This window comes from Ascidia mentula, chromosome 7 (assembly GCF_947561715.1).
Source record: "Ascidia mentula chromosome 7, kaAscMent1.1, whole genome shotgun sequence".
In the NCBI taxonomy this organism is placed as follows: domain Eukaryota; kingdom Metazoa; phylum Chordata; class Ascidiacea; order Phlebobranchia; family Ascidiidae; genus Ascidia; species Ascidia mentula.
The window spans coordinates 1,574,757-1,589,030 of record NC_138572.1 but is presented as its reverse complement, the minus strand read 5'-3'; the positions used below and the strand labels follow the sequence as shown (position 1 = coordinate 1,589,030).

At 38.0% G+C, this 14,274-nt stretch overlaps 4 protein-coding genes across 5 annotated transcripts; 1 reads left to right on the top strand and 3 right to left on the bottom strand.

Annotated features, from left to right (window-relative positions):
• Window positions 1-375: 375 nt before the first annotated feature.
• On the bottom strand, window positions 376-4,691 carry LOC145908997 (uncharacterized). Its single transcript, XM_082996316.1, has 11 exons — window positions 4,569-4,691; window positions 4,107-4,376; window positions 3,900-4,013; window positions 3,539-3,652; window positions 3,023-3,136; window positions 2,572-2,814; window positions 2,307-2,417; window positions 1,851-1,964; window positions 1,363-1,626; window positions 1,071-1,184; window positions 376-477 (listed from the first exon to the last, which is right to left on the bottom strand). The coding sequence occupies exons 1-11, from the start codon at window positions 4,642-4,644 to the stop codon at window positions 464-466; spliced, it is 1,548 nt and encodes a 515-aa protein (XP_082852442.1). The 5' UTR covers window positions 4,645-4,691; the 3' UTR covers window positions 376-463.
• Window positions 4,692-5,317: 626 nt separating this feature from the next.
• Window positions 5,318-6,938, top strand: LOC145909009 (COP9 signalosome complex subunit 9-like). 2 transcript variants are annotated; one of them, XM_082996330.1, is made up of 2 exons: window positions 5,318-5,552; window positions 5,676-5,859. In XM_082996330.1, the coding sequence occupies exons 1-2, from the start codon at window positions 5,402-5,404 to the stop codon at window positions 5,711-5,713; spliced, it is 189 nt and encodes a 62-aa protein (XP_082852456.1). In that variant the 5' UTR covers window positions 5,318-5,401; the 3' UTR covers window positions 5,714-5,859. The 2 variants fall into 2 exon arrangements, with proteins under 2 accessions (XP_082852456.1, XP_082852454.1); XM_082996328.1 differs by having other exon boundaries at window positions 5,411-5,552; window positions 5,676-6,938.
• On the bottom strand, window positions 6,341-8,473 carry LOC145909008 (methylosome subunit pICln-like). The gene is made up of 6 exons (XM_082996327.1): window positions 8,265-8,473; window positions 8,119-8,206; window positions 7,627-7,762; window positions 7,246-7,425; window positions 6,691-6,759; window positions 6,341-6,564 (listed from the first exon to the last, which is right to left on the bottom strand). The coding sequence occupies exons 1-6, from the start codon at window positions 8,372-8,374 to the stop codon at window positions 6,482-6,484; spliced, it is 666 nt and encodes a 221-aa protein (XP_082852453.1). The 5' UTR covers window positions 8,375-8,473; the 3' UTR covers window positions 6,341-6,481.
• A 504-nt stretch (window positions 8,474-8,977) lies between these two features.
• Window positions 8,978-14,081, bottom strand: LOC145908996 (uncharacterized). The gene is made up of 12 exons (XM_082996315.1): window positions 14,033-14,081; window positions 13,452-13,718; window positions 13,173-13,286; window positions 12,940-13,053; window positions 12,407-12,646; window positions 12,163-12,282; window positions 11,881-11,997; window positions 11,074-11,340; window positions 10,728-10,841; window positions 10,355-10,504; window positions 9,719-9,985; window positions 8,978-9,445 (listed from the first exon to the last, which is right to left on the bottom strand). Exons 2-12 carry the CDS (start codon window positions 13,594-13,596, stop codon window positions 9,315-9,317), a joined length of 1,779 nt encoding a protein of 592 aa, XP_082852441.1. The 5' UTR covers window positions 13,597-13,718; window positions 14,033-14,081; the 3' UTR covers window positions 8,978-9,314.
• Between the last annotated feature and the right edge of the window lie 193 nt (window positions 14,082-14,274).

Here is a 14,274-nt window from a genome sequence, read left to right as displayed (position 1 = left end):
TGTATCGGATTGTCCCACTCGGAAATTATCAACAGATATTGGAAAAAATTCCGCGCGGAAATTTGTGTGCCTAACTTTGTGCAAACTGCTATTGGCCTGAGTGACTTCTTGCAATCAACTTTATTTTGGAACCACCAGGTGTGAACTCTTGCTTTCCAAACGTTGGTTTTAAGGTTAAAAAATCATTCAGATAAGGGGATACTAATAACGGTACTTTCTGTTACTTCCCATACACCGTTTTCTGCCACTAAATGCAATATTTCACATACTAGGCTGTGATGATAATTGACTTTATGTTAAGAAACTTTTCCTCTGCAAAAGACAAATGAGTTATGCTACCGAAACCTGCTTAAGACTTCGAGAACACTGTTTAGTGTTAAGTTTATTCAGTGTTTACGCTTTACTGATATCGTTATCACGTGGGTTTGATGAATGGCTGGTTTGACTTCTTCGATCGTTCCGCTCAAGCATTCATCCCTGTCGATAAAGAAGCAAAACACTATGAATAGCGTGCTTTAATCATGAGGTTTTCAGGCTTCGCAGCCCAGGCAATACAGCCTATCTGGATCAGCCACTTTTTCCTGACAAGTCGGAGCAAGATTTAAAAAATCTAGTCCCGAGGAGGTTTGAACTCACGACCCTGGGCTAACCAGGCCAAACGCTCTACCAACTGAATTATGTGGTTTCACGGGGTATACTGTGGCCAAGGTACACTGGTACGCAAGCGCACAACTTGTCAAGCAATCTTCACATATACGTATAGGGGATCTCTACCACCAAAATCCCCTACGTATATGTGAAGGTTGCCTGACATGTTGTTCGCTTGCGCAGCCTGAAAACCTCATGATTGCGATACGTTAGCTGTGATCGCCAAGCAAGGACCTGCGCAGTGGGGCGATCCTGTCTATCATGCCATTGCATGTAATATTACTGCGTTAGCTTGCTTCAATTATTATTTTTTCGTTATTTAACGTTAATCTGATAACCACACACAGCTTGTTGAGTCTAATTAAACCTCAGCAAAGTAACGGTTGCTTGGCCCATGTTAATCTGTCTACATTATGTCTCACTTGTTTGGCATTGTTCTCCTGTGAATCCTTCTAAGCAGTAACATTTGCGCCCAGTCCTGCTGTTGTGGCAGAAACCGCCGTTCAGGCAAACTTTGTCGTTGTGCGATGCAGCGTCTGCATGACAACAAGCGTTAGGTGGTTGTGTTAACTTTTCAATATTGTTTTTGAAATTCTAAGAAAAATGGGGCGCATGTGTACAGGCTAATTTGTTCATGATGTTTTTTTATACTTTCATTGGCATCTTATTTGTTAGTAATTTATTTGTTAGTTTTCATTGGTAACTTCCACCCACCAAATGTTGCATTCCAAGTCATAACAGATCTTGTTCCGCTTTGACGTCCAACGTAGTATGGCATTGTTTCGGCAGCAAATCCCCATTCAGTGACGTTGTGCACTAAAACCTTCAGTGCAAATCCATATCTGTCAGCTCCAAGTATTTCTGCATCAATTCGTATTGCGTTCTGTGGGTGGCACTCTTCGTAGATGACCTCGAATAACCTCGTCTCGGTGCAGAATATTTCGTTTTTAGGAACTTCTGTGCGACCTTCGATTTTCCCTTAAACGCAAGTCACATGTATTATTAGATCACGGTTAAGAAAACTGGTAAACGTTGAAAATCTGCTGTCTTTCTACTAGGACAAATTTATTTCTTGTGTTCTATAATGTAAGAGGTCAGTAACAAACTATGGGCCCTCAAAACCAAAACAGTTATTTTTCATTCCTCTGCCCGATAAATTTCGGAAGAAAAAAAATAAGTTAGGAATTTGTAAATTCTGTTACATTCATTGCAGGTTTCTCCCGAAAAACCATTGGTGCACTCGCAGTAAAATCCATTTTCATTTTCGGAACAAATCCCTCCATTTTTGCAAAGTCCGTTTGAACAAGGAATAATCTCTGGAACAAGTTGTGAAAAAATACAGGCAACAAAGTATTATGTTATTCTTTAAACCATGCACACTAACTGTTTTAAACGTTTTGTTGAGGAAATAAAAAATGATGCACTTTGGCATAATTTAAGCTCGGTCTTGAATTATTTGAAGGCAAACTGAGTCTTAGTTTCCAAATTACAAACTTGGCATGTGAGACTTCTTTTAAATTTCCTACGTCGTTTAAAACCTTGTGAAACTGTCGACTTAGCAATAAGTTTTTGTTGGCTAATAAGCTTAAAGGAGCTTGTAATAAACTCTCTTTGGCATGAAACAAGACCAAAATATTCACAAGAATAGTTTTACTTACCTTTTTCGCAAGTAACACCGTGGAAACCTACGTCACAGGTACAAGTCTGACTTGTGGCGTTATTTGCACAGGAACCTCGACCATTGCAGTCGTTGGTGAAGTTTCCGCTCCCTGGAAGTGTAGGAATTAAAATTTTGTTTATTTCTGTCACTGGGTGGTTGATAGGCTTTTTGTGAGAAACATATAATGACGTCATTCCCAACTAAAAGAAGTAATGACAAATTTTTCGAAACTAGATTTTAGTTAGGTCCATATGCAGATTTACCAAACAGTAAGGTGTACGTAATCATCCAATCTCCTTTGTTAACTGGCTTTGCCCAGACTCTCATACTGTGCTTGGAAATTTGATCGAAAGCCGTAATCCGGCCTTCAACCTGTTCCTTGCCCAGTAATTTAGCACGAATGCCTTCAACCCTTAGGTTAAGGCATTCAGGAAAAACTATGGTCTCAATAACGGTTCTTCTATTTTTAAACCGCTTAGTGAAGTTATGCGAGCCTCTGTATGCATCTGTAGAAACAGAAGAAAACAAAATTTTAAATAAAACCAGTCTTCTGTTGATGTCGGAAAATTTTGCTCAAATATACAATTATAACTGCATAAATTTATAACAAACTTTATGGCCATTTTGTTGAAATGATCGTTTCTGATAATTATTTTTTGTTCAATGGTGTGTATGTGTTTCAGAAACTCTGGTACAAACAAATTGTTTCCTTACAGAATTCACAGTTATCTCCTCCGAAGTCATCGCCACACAAACATTCATACGAGTTGTTCGTCTCGAGACAAATTCCATTATTTTGACATCGTGCAGGAAAACAGCTCGGGATTTCTACAAATATTGTGAAAAATGTGTTAGCTCAACAAACGTGGTAAAATAAGTCTTTCCGAAAAATAACTTTTTATTTGATACAAAGTCAGGTGGGTCATATTGTGTCGTTGTTTGTTAAGACTTGAGTCTATGCTGTTTGAATTGTATTTTAAAGTAAGTGATGGCTATTCTCAGTGAGGCTGTCGCAGTGGTGGGGTTCAACCAGTTTTTGGAATTGAATAACCTACTTGAACTGGTTGTTAACAAATGTATGTATAGGCCTATGTTTTACTCCCAGCACTATTCCCGTGGTTACTATGACAAGCTGCTAGTGCGAGAATCGAATGCTAAAATATTTGAATCCCACCACTGGGTTATAGTACCGAACAAACAACCTGAACTAAATACGACATATGCGGTTACTTGTTTCGCAGTTGATCCCAGTGTAGCCCGCAGCACAAGTGCAGTTGTAACTGTCCGCTTCCTCGTTACACTTCCCTCCGTTTGCACAGGGCGAGGAAACGCAATGCACCAGATCTGATGGAATATATAACTTACATAGTTTTTGTATGACCGATCAAGTTGTGGTGCGTACTGATTGGGCCGTGCTAGATGTATGCGGTATTTTTTAATAAAACACAGGATGTTCCTTTTTGAAAAGGCAACATTCTGACATGACCCGTTAGGAATTAATTCGTAGGTATCGAGACTTTTGCACACATGGTCATTGATGTTTAGAGGTTTTTAATCAATTGTGGGTAAGCATTCGATGATAAACTCTTACCAACATCACAGTATTTCCCATCGAATTCACTTCCACATTCACATGTGTGGCCTCGATTTGTGTTGGAACACAACTTGTCATGGAGACAAGGATTTTTATTAGGATTGTCCGTGTCTGTAAGAATACACATAAAAGTTTGAAGTTGGGTTGGTGACCCAATCATAGTAAAGTTCTGACATCAACAATAGGTGAAGTAAGTATACCAACCAAACTTAACTCTCCATCTGACAATCGGTATTGTTAACGAGGGACCATTTCTGTAGTTGTCCACCCTCTCGATTACAAACGTAAAACCCCATTCGTGAATGGATTGGACGAAGAGGTTGAACACATGCTCATATCCACCATCTATTTTTAAGCTTACAGATTTTGGTGTGGCCGAAACGCACTGTTGATAGGTGACGCTTATCAATCTTCCATCTGGTGCTTGTCGTATAATTGGCTTATGGTTCCTAACTGATATTTTTCCGGTCAAATCTGTGGAAATGAATACTTTTACAGAAGTACTCCAGAGTTTAACAAGTCGTGTTGGTAGATATGGTTTCTTGATTTGCCAGAACGGATTAAACGCGTGGTGCCTTTTCTGTAGCATGACAAACACACCACTGACTTGGTGCCATACCGTTTACTGCTTAAGACGGGCATAAGAAAACTGTTATTGCAACTTACGTTTCGATATTGAGAGTTGGCAAAACAACAAAACTATCGAAGCGCATAAATAAACTACCCCACTTGGATGTTGCATTACAATTCTTGCAGAGCCGAACAGAAAATTTTTCGAAAGTAATAAACGGTGCTTAGCAATAAGAATTATGCATGTAAAAATTTGCTGGTGGTGTTGGAACGAAAGTGCTGCCTTTTTTGTCAATTCCGGGAAAACCAAATGATGCAAAGTAGGAAGTAATAAAGAAACTGTTTTCCCCACTGAACGTTGAACAAGCTTGCGTTGATTTTCCAAGGGTAGATTACGTTTCTCCAGTGAATTGTTGGTACTTATGTAATCGTCTTTTAATTCAAACAAAATTTTTGTGTAAATCCAATCACACTAAAGTACCACGACCATTGTAAAGATGTAATAATAGCAAAATTTTATTCACACATGAATGCACACACCAAAAGTTTATTTTTCCGTTTGCTTATCAGATTTAAAAGTCGGTGTAAATATATCGTGCAATCTTCTTATTTGTTGGATGCAATTGCGTGTAATGTTTATAACTGTAACATACTTCCCAAAAACAATTCCTTTGAAGACTTGCGAAATAAAGCCTTTGTTGTGTAGTCATGCGAATCTTTATTTTGGTATAACTGTAGAATGCTTTAGTGGTCTCCGTTATTAGCAAAATTATCATTGTTTATTCTATGTTGATCAAAAGAGGACAAAGAAGCAGTCGCTCGCTGGGTTCGTGAAAAAGATTAAATAAAGCGTTTTTTATATGTAGAAATATATAAGGTAGAAATAGAACAACAATTTTGAATGTTTAAGTAGCTAAAATCAGTTTATCATGAAGCCTGCGCAAAGTGCAATCGTAGCAGATGAAATGTTCCCGGAAAGAGCTTATGATGGTGATGAAGCGTCGGTTGGAACAACTTCTTCTGTGCAAATGATGGACATTGCTGCCAATGAAAAGGCTGTACATTCAGATCATTACAATAGTAAGGATTAAATGTTTCCAAATAATTTTGAGCTTTGAAATACAAACAATAAAAAGTAAAACTCTTTTGAACAAATTACAGAATCTGTGTTTTTTATTATTGCTTCACTTGTGTTTTCTATAGATTTTGATGATTTGTTTGATGACGAGGACTTGGATTAAAGTCAGTTATGTTGAGAATACGCCAACAAACATTAAACTGTGGTTACTTTGCCAATGCCAAACTATTTCATTCAGCGCCCGAAATTGACACAAATTCTCATCAACATGAAAAGTTTAATGTCCACCAGTTGGCTAAAAATGTTGTTGGTAACAGTGCACTTGCCGACTATAATTTTGCCAGAGACAACTTCAATAGGGTTGTTGTTTACACAGATGGCTGCTGTTTAAATAACAATGTAGTAGAGACACCAAACCGTCAGGCTGGAATTGGAATTTTTTGGGACAAAAATCATCACTTGAATATTTCAGCACCTGTGCTGGATAGACATTTGACCAATAACAGAGCGGAAGTATTAGCTGCCCACACTGCTGTTGCTATTGCTAAGCATTTAAGACTGAAAACATTATGTGTTCGATCAGATTCAATGTATGTAGTAGATGCTTGCAATGATTGGATCCTTCGATGGCAAGCGCATAGTTGGATGAACAAGAAAAATGTACTTGTAAAGAATACTGATTTATGGAAACCCTTTAGCCATGATATGAGAGGGGTCTTTACCAGTTTTGTAAAAGTTGATGAATCAGACCCTGGCCTAAAAAGCGCTCACGAACTTGCCAATGTTGGAGCAATAAAGAAAAGTTAATGTATTTTTACAAAATAGGCAGTGAAAACAAAAAAAATGTAACCGAGACACTTCCATAATCCACCTGTTTGCTTTCAATGCATTTCATGACTTTGGAACAATAAACCGTTCAATAAAACAAATATCATGGCATATCTGCATCGTCAAACTGTCCCTCTTCACCATTGGTTTCCGTTATGTGTAGATTATCCACTCCATTTTGAACTCCTAAATCAGCATGAGTTTACACAGACAAACTGTTCTTTTTAGTAAGTGTAACAAACTGTTTCTTTTTAATTTTATTATTATTGTGCTATTGTTAAATCTCATTACGTCATTTTGTGTTTTTCTTACCATCTCCGGTCTCTGCTGGTGTTTGTTGTTGGGCAAGCATGGCCTCTAATCTCTGCATTGTTGCAAGACCTACAAAATAAATATGTCACAATGAATCTAAATGTTTCTCAACTTTCATGACCAGTGGTGCACTTAACCACATTACCACCACACACCCAGACAGTGTTGTTATGACAAAATCCTTCACGTAAGCTAGTGACGTCCGAACAACAATAAAATAATGCACTATTTTGGAAGGGGGGACAAAATAATATCCCCTTGTCATGGTTGCCAGACTCTCTTTTATTAATTCACTTCCTTTTTATGCTAAGGAACAATAAACACAAAAAATATATGATATGGGCGCCAAACAATAAAGGCTATTAAGATTCCACTTTATTTATAACGCCATTATTCTGTCTGTGCAGCATTCTTTTGTGCAAAAGGATAGGAACTGAAAAAACATTGGTTCAGGGGCACCAGGGGATAAGCTTTCTACTTCTGTCTGTTGACATTTTGTTTTATTATTCCCCTTTTTTGTAAAGAAATGTGGTAAAACTTGATACATTTACTCACCTTGTGGAGTCATGTGACTTAATCCTTCCTCTCCGGTATAAAATCCCTCTCCTGCTGCACCATCTTCATATTCTTCCACCCCTTCTACATATTCTTCTTCTTCCTCGGGACAAAAATCACTGTCATCTTCATCAGGGTGAAGGCACTGACAGTCGCTCATTGCATCAAACATTTTTCCCACTGAAAGAAGACAAAATAGTTTTCCACAAAAAGTTTTTGGTTCCGATAAGTTAAAAATTTATTTAAAAGATTTGGGTATTTTGAGCATAAATTCTTTCTTTAGTGTTCAATTCAAGCATAAAAAGTTATTATTTATAAACATCCACATGGTTGACACAAAAGCAAACAGAAAGAAAGCCACAGACGTGAGAGTGGACTTACACTGATCTTTGTGTTGGGGAATAAATCGTATTTCTGTTATGTTAGACTCTGATTCCTCGTCACTTTCAGCTGACTCAGTACTTGTGCTTAGCAGATTTTTATTGTACATCACGTAAAGACATTCCTCAGGAAAGGCCTAAAATAACACACATGAGAGCAACAGAACAGATCAAATGTTAAATTTTTGTGGTCATGCAATGTCAATACTTTTTACCAGTGTTTACTAAACTTTGTGGTCCATGCAACCCTGCAAGGTTATTTAAGTTGACAAAGAACCCCCAAAGATTCAAAGGACTGCTCAGTAGGTTTTGCTCAAAACCAGGGAGTTGCTCATGGAACCCTTTGATATTTTGCTATGGAAGCCTAGGGTTTCCCCATTTTGGGGAATCACTTTTATAGATTATTCTGTTAGTGCACATGTACGGACTTAACCACTTCACATTTTCTGCATTGTGTGATGAGAGTTTAAAGAGAAATATGCTCAAAATATACCTGAGTGTCTTTTGATACAGCGTGGACAGCAATATCGGGATACTGGAGGCGGATTCCATTTCCAGATGTATTTCTCCAAATCAACTCGCTGGAACAGAAAATGTAGTTTCAGTTTACTGTCAAAAAAGTATAAAATACATGGTTACCTTTGCGCGACATAAAGGTTTCCTTCGCCAAAGCTTTCTTGGTTAATGTGCGCTTTACAACTGTTTTCCAAATGCTGAATTCCGGTTGTGGGTGCGGATACAGGGTACATGATGCGTGAATGTTAAAACGAAAATAAGGAATATCTAGTACAGTATCAGTTACTATTTGCCTGATTTATTAAGAATTCATTAAGACTCGTACGTCAATTCTACGTTTTCCCGGGGAATAGACATCGTATGTAAAAAATAGTAAACAACACGTGAAATCATTCATGCGCAAAAATCGAAAGATGTTTGTTTATCTTCTTTGAAGAACATAAAGAAGCTTCTCTTATCTTGAAATCGTCATACATAACCTGGACAAAGGTGGCATTTGTGTATCATGCAAATTGTTTCATTAATTTGTGATGGTTAGTTACTGTTGACAATTTGTGCTTGCGAATGTGAATCCGACGCCCTTTTCAATGAAACTACATCCGAATCCCAAAATTCTGCTGGAACACAAGCCCCACAAGTTTTTATAAATAATTGTTATATGTTCCGGTTCAATGTATGCAGAAAAGTTGTATTTTTTATATATTTGATTTCACCACAGCATGGTATTGATATGGCGCAGCAAATCACACGTTTGTATTGCACAAAACAAAGTAATAAATGTACAAAGATCAAGCCATGAAAATCGATTCAGGATATGCGTACACGCCTAATGAGGTTTCTCACGGAGATATACAATTTGGCAAAACTATTAAATGGACGACGTTTCGGCAATCGCAAATTGGAGAACACAAATACAAACGGTCAACGAACAAGATCATGATGTTCATGTCCATCATTTCGAATCAAGTTTGAAGCCTAGATGGTTTGACAGAAAGGCAAGCCTATCTATATTTATTCATAATTTCGTTGGGTGAGATGGCACCAAAGGCAGCTTTATCGGCGAAAACGCTCTTTGGCTTGTTACAATATGAGTGTTGTTTTATGGCTTCTATCGCATGATTAAATACAGAAGAGCATACATTTTTTTACAGTTTTTTCAGCTTTGCAACGAAATCAAGTTTCTAAAGATCTTGCCTCGCAGAATTTTCCAGTGTACCCAAGCATGCATTCGCATCTGTGTCCTTTGATGCTGTTATGACAAAACCCACCGTTGAGGCAAATGCTGGTTTGCGTGAACGCAGGATCTGTATAGAAATAACGCAGGTTCTGTAACCTTGATTGGATTTAATAAATTAGACTTCTTCAACCCAAGAAACTTTGTAAACAATGAGATTTCTGTGAGATGCAAACAGTGACCACGCAGAAACTAACGGCAAGATCGTCTGCAGTCAAACCAAGCTGCACCGATGCGAGACCTTATAGGTCGGAGCAGTGGCCTTCTGTATACAGCTCACAGAATTCATATTATTGGCTCTATGCTTATTTAGATGGCAGAGATTTGGATAAACGAGACTCACCAAACAAGGCCTTCCAATGCAGATCAACATTGTCCTGGTCCCACCCACTCACTTTATCGGTCCTCTGCACATTTGCCTTAAAGCCCCAGTCCGCAAATTTATGCACAGTTACTTGGAATATATCAGGGAAATGGGGGTTTCCTGAAGCGTTTGCTGACACATTTCTTGGTCTTCCGGAATAACATTTCTCATAAACGACGTTAACGGTTTTCGTGTCGCTACAAATATAAGGATGGGGGCCGAACTTGTAGTATCCTCTCTCTAGTTCTGAAATGTTAATTGATTTGTTATTTTCCAGAACACTTCATAGGTCCAGTCATGGATTTGTGACACACATATATTGGCACTTTTTCTGTGATCTGTGATTTGCATAAATGCTTTTTATATTAGTTAAAAACCATCACAGAGATATGTGTTGATTCAACTTTCAGAGAAAATGTCATTCTTATAACATTTTATTGTCTAAGTGTTTTACGTAAGGGTGTTAGAGATATTAGGATAGTCTTTAAAAATTACCAAGCATGAAAGTATTTTTAAACTGAGTTTTTTGAGTAGATGCCATTCTTACAATATTTTATCATCTAAGTCATATAAATGCTTTGTGGAAGGATATTTATGGTAGTGGGTATAACGTACCAACTCCGGTTCTTGCAGCCAGGGCTTCAATCGTTAGTTCTGAACAGGTGTTTCCCCGAAATCCCTCCGTACAAACACACAAATATTCTGCTCCGTTTTGTTGACAACTCCCGCCGTTCTCACATGGGTCCGAATCGCAGTTAACTACAGCTGTTAAAAAACAAGTTTGTGTGAATTCGGTTTGTTTAAAAGAAAACATTGTGGGCAGGTTACATTCGCTTTTAATAATCATCCTATTTTTGTTGAGGATTGAATACTTTTTTCTAACAGCAATTATTTGAATATTTTCTTTTTTGGGAGAGAGAAAGATACTAGGAAAATAACCGATTCCTGTAACTGTTAGGCTTACTTTACTCTGTGTGAACATCATTACCTTTTTTGCAGAAATGTCCTTTAAATCCATCAGCACACGTGCACAGGTGGCGAGTTCCGGTGTTGATGCAAGTTCCGCCATTCAAACAAGGATTTTCAATGAAATTGGAGATCCCTTTGAAAATAGTCTTAATTACTTATTCAAACAAGTCACATGAGAAAAAGTCATACGTCACTTGTCGTAATAATCGTGCCTAATATTCATGTATGTCGCCTACAATTAGGCATCGTCAGTATCAAATTGATAAAAAATCAAATACCAAGTTTTTGTTGCTCATAAGACTGTTTGATGATTCTGACACTTTATCATTGAAAGAAAAATCAGAACTTAAACCAACAGCTCTCACCAAAGGTAGCCGTCCACTTTACACGTATCGTCCTCGTGGCAGATCTTCTTGCTTTGGCAAGTTCAACCACGAAGTAAAGGCCGTTGTGATTGATCACAGTTGCATTTACTGCATCACTGTTGTGTCCCAAAACATTTACTTTCATATTCAACATGTTTGTGCGAAAGCATGAATCAAACACGATCCTTTTACGTCGCCTGTTGGGTTTGTTAAACTTCCCGAGGAACTTGGACGGAAAGGAAACACGACCTGTGCCGCTTGCAACATCTAAATGTTGACAGGGTAATAATTACTACCTCTTATATTTTCGATTTTGTTACAAAACCAATATAATAAGCAATGAGGAGTCAATAATATGAATTCTGTATAAGCTGCAGACAGATGGCCACTGTTTCGACCTAAAAGGTCTCATCAGTGCAGCTGGTGTGACTATAAGACGACTTTGCTGACCAAACGGCCAAGCAAAGACTTCCACTTTGTGGTGAGTAGCTGCACTGATGAGACCTTTTAGGTCGAAACAGTGGCCATCTGTCTGCAGCTTATACACAAAACCAACATAGTTTGGATTAATAAGGCCTTGCTGCACATTTATTTAAGAGGTGCTGTAATACTTTAAAAAACTTCATCCAAAAACTCTTACAAGAAACTTGTGCAAATTTATTTTGAGGTGTAAAGTTCCAAATTATTTGCACATATTTTTTGACAAGTAACTCGTTTTATGACGAGGTGCAACCTCCAAGAAACTTTGTGATAAAAGATTGTGAAATGATTACACCACAAACCAGACTTTAGCACATATAGACTTACAGTAGTTGCAGTTATATCCTCCAAAACCATCCGGGCACACACATTTATGATCACCATCATTTGTTAGTTGACAACTTCCACCGTTTATGCAAGGATTATGTTGGCATTCGGTTAGATCTAAATATAAGTTTAATCAAAAAGACATTGAAAAACCATCGGTTAAATGCACACAAGGAACATGTCAAATCAGTGATTTTTTTGCCCCAAAAACAACACCCATTATAGCATCCCGAAGACTTCTGAAAACTTGGTTACTTTATTTAAGGGAAACCAAAGTCTCACCGATATCGCATCGTGCACCAGTAAATCTGGACGGGCAACGACATACATGACCTTCCAGTGTGTTGTAACAAGAACCACCATGTAGACACGGATTTCCGTCATTCACTTCATGTACGTTGTCTGAAGGTAAAAAAATATTTGTTTTTAAATTAAATAGGCTTTAGTGTTTTGTATCTGTGTTAAACCTTACAGCTCGAAAACAGTCGATTGTCAACAACTTGCAAGACACCCTTGTACAACTAACCGTAAAAAGCCCAAGTGTAAATGTATAGTTTCCCGGCTGCTTGAACACTCGTGTTCTGCAAAAGCCTCATTGAAAACCCATGGAGATCGTGGTCGATTAACTCCGCTCGGAAATTAGGAAGGCTTGAATGCAATGTCAGGTTTTTCGCCACATTTCTGAAGCAAATGCGGTAACTTGTGTTTACCACTTGGCCAACAAGTGACTGAAAATTGTAGATTTCGTATCCCTGTTGTAGCAAAACTGTAAAAATAATGCATTACTCGGAGCTGAGTCATAGTTTTCAGAGCTGTCATCACAAAGATATTTGTGGGACGGTTTTAAGATCTCGGCAAGTATTTTACCTATAAGTTGCATTCGTATTTCTTACTTAATATTTTTGCCAAACTTTGTTCAGATTATCGCGTGATCTCTCATATACCCGCAATATTACTGCACTCAATCACATTGGCCTTCATTTCTTTACGCAATACGAAGCTCTAACTTAGCAATATTTTAAAGTATTCCAGCTTTGAGCTCAATTTTGTTATGCTCACTATGCGAACAATTCCTTCCTGTGCGTTCGTGTGGACATTCGCATGTGTAATCGTCATCGGATTCTGTGCAGTATGCACCACCTTCGCATGGGTTAGGCAGACAATGGACTTTGCCTATCAATAAAATTGAAGAAACGTTTTCGACGTAACAGCGATACAAAAGTCATAGCGCCGAAATTTCTTAGACAAAAATAATTCGGTTTGTGATTGAATCTTAACAAAACTAGACATACGTTTTTGACATAAAATTCCCCAGTATTCTTGAGGACAACCGCACGCGTGACCTTCACGGCTATTAGAACATCTCCCGTTGTTGTGGCACGGATTAGAAAGGTACTTTGACGAATCTGTTGCAGAATAACAAGCAATAAATGTTCACTAAAAGTTTTATTGCGGATCTAAATCCTGTGAAGATCACATGGTTAGTAATTTACTGTTTCAATATCAGCTATACCAGTGTCTGCGAACCAATAACGTGAATCCAACCAACAACACAATACTAAGGTACTAACTGAAAAATGCTCTGTACGAGAACTTCATCGAAACGCTTTCATTGGTTGGCTTGTATTGCTTCGTTGTACTTAATCGCAATCTGAAACCCCACAGGAATATTCCGACCACGTCAATTCTATAGCCAGGTTTCCAACGTCTTTGCATCGTCTCCGAATTCCATAAGATCTTCACCTTCTTCGCGACTTCGTTATAGCAATTTTGGTACCAAATGTCGTACAGTTGGCCAACTGACTGGACAGAAAACCATTGCTCTTCTTTGATACGAACTGAAAAAAATTACGAAGTTCTCATTGAACAAAAAAAGAATCTTTAGCGTAGGCAGTGCAATGACTGTCCACAAATAGTCTGCAACGAAAAAATAAACAATATTTGAAATGTTAGAAAATTGTTTTGCTTCAGTCAAGTTCCGCAGTCAATAAATTTTCAATACAACCCAATCAGGCCAGCATAACAGCAGCACATTCTAGTGTTAAAGTCATCGCTTTTGGCGGCTCAAATCGTTTACAGCAAATGTATAAACTTCACACAAATACATATTTTGAAAAAATTATTTTTAATTAATAACCAATAGCCTACTTACGTTTTCTACTTGATGCAAGTGTCACACAGCATACTAAGAACAGCACAAATCCAAGTTTCGTCAATGCCATCGGATAAACTTTTATCACTCGAAACCCCGTCCTGCCAGTTGAGTCTTGACCTTTGCTGCTTGAAGCAAAGCTGGCGTCGCAAAATTAAAATGTCGACGCAATGCCGCTGGAAGTCAGCAATCCAATCAATTGCCGGTTGTGCTTCACAAATAGGATGCGGAATTTTGTCAAT

Excerpts from the sequence above, each read along its gene's own strand:
- LOC145908997 (XM_082996316.1), bottom strand. The coding sequence starts at position 4,644 with ATGCAACATCCAAGTGGGGTAGTTTATTTATGCGCTTCGATAGTTTTG. Across the intron at positions 4,014-4,106 it reads CAGATGGAGAGTTAAGTTTG|ACACGGACAATCCTAATAAA; the intron begins GTTGGTATACTT and ends GTATTCTTACAG. Across the intron at positions 3,137-3,538 it reads TGGGATCAACTGCGAAACAA|AAATCCCGAGCTGTTTTCCT; the intron begins GTAACCGCATAT and ends CAATATTTGTAG.
- LOC145909009 (XM_082996328.1), top strand. The coding sequence starts at position 5,722 with ATGTTGAGAATACGCCAACAAACATTAAACTGTGGTTACTTTGCCAAT.
- LOC145909008 (XM_082996327.1), bottom strand. The coding sequence starts at position 8,374 with ATGTACCCTGTATCCGCACCCACAACCGGAATTCAGCATTTGGAAAAC. Across the intron at positions 7,763-8,118 it reads CTGTATCAAAAGACACTCAG|GCCTTTCCTGAGGAATGTCT; the intron begins GTATATTTTGAG and ends GTGTTATTTTAG. Across the intron at positions 6,565-6,690 it reads ACCAGCAGAGACCGGAGATG|GAGTTCAAAATGGAGTGGAT; the intron begins GTAAGAAAAACA and ends ATGCTGATTTAG.
- LOC145908996 (XM_082996315.1), bottom strand. The coding sequence starts at position 13,596 with ATGCAAAGACGTTGGAAACCTGGCTATAGAATTGACGTGGTCGGAATA. Across the intron at positions 11,341-11,880 it reads AGGATATAACTGCAACTACT|ATGTTGCAAGCGGCACAGGT; the intron begins GTAAGTCTATAT and ends GTCAACATTTAG. Across the intron at positions 9,446-9,718 it reads GCATTGGAAGGCCTTGTTTG|ATCCTGCGTTCACGCAAACC; the intron begins GTGAGTCTCGTT and ends ATTTCTATACAG.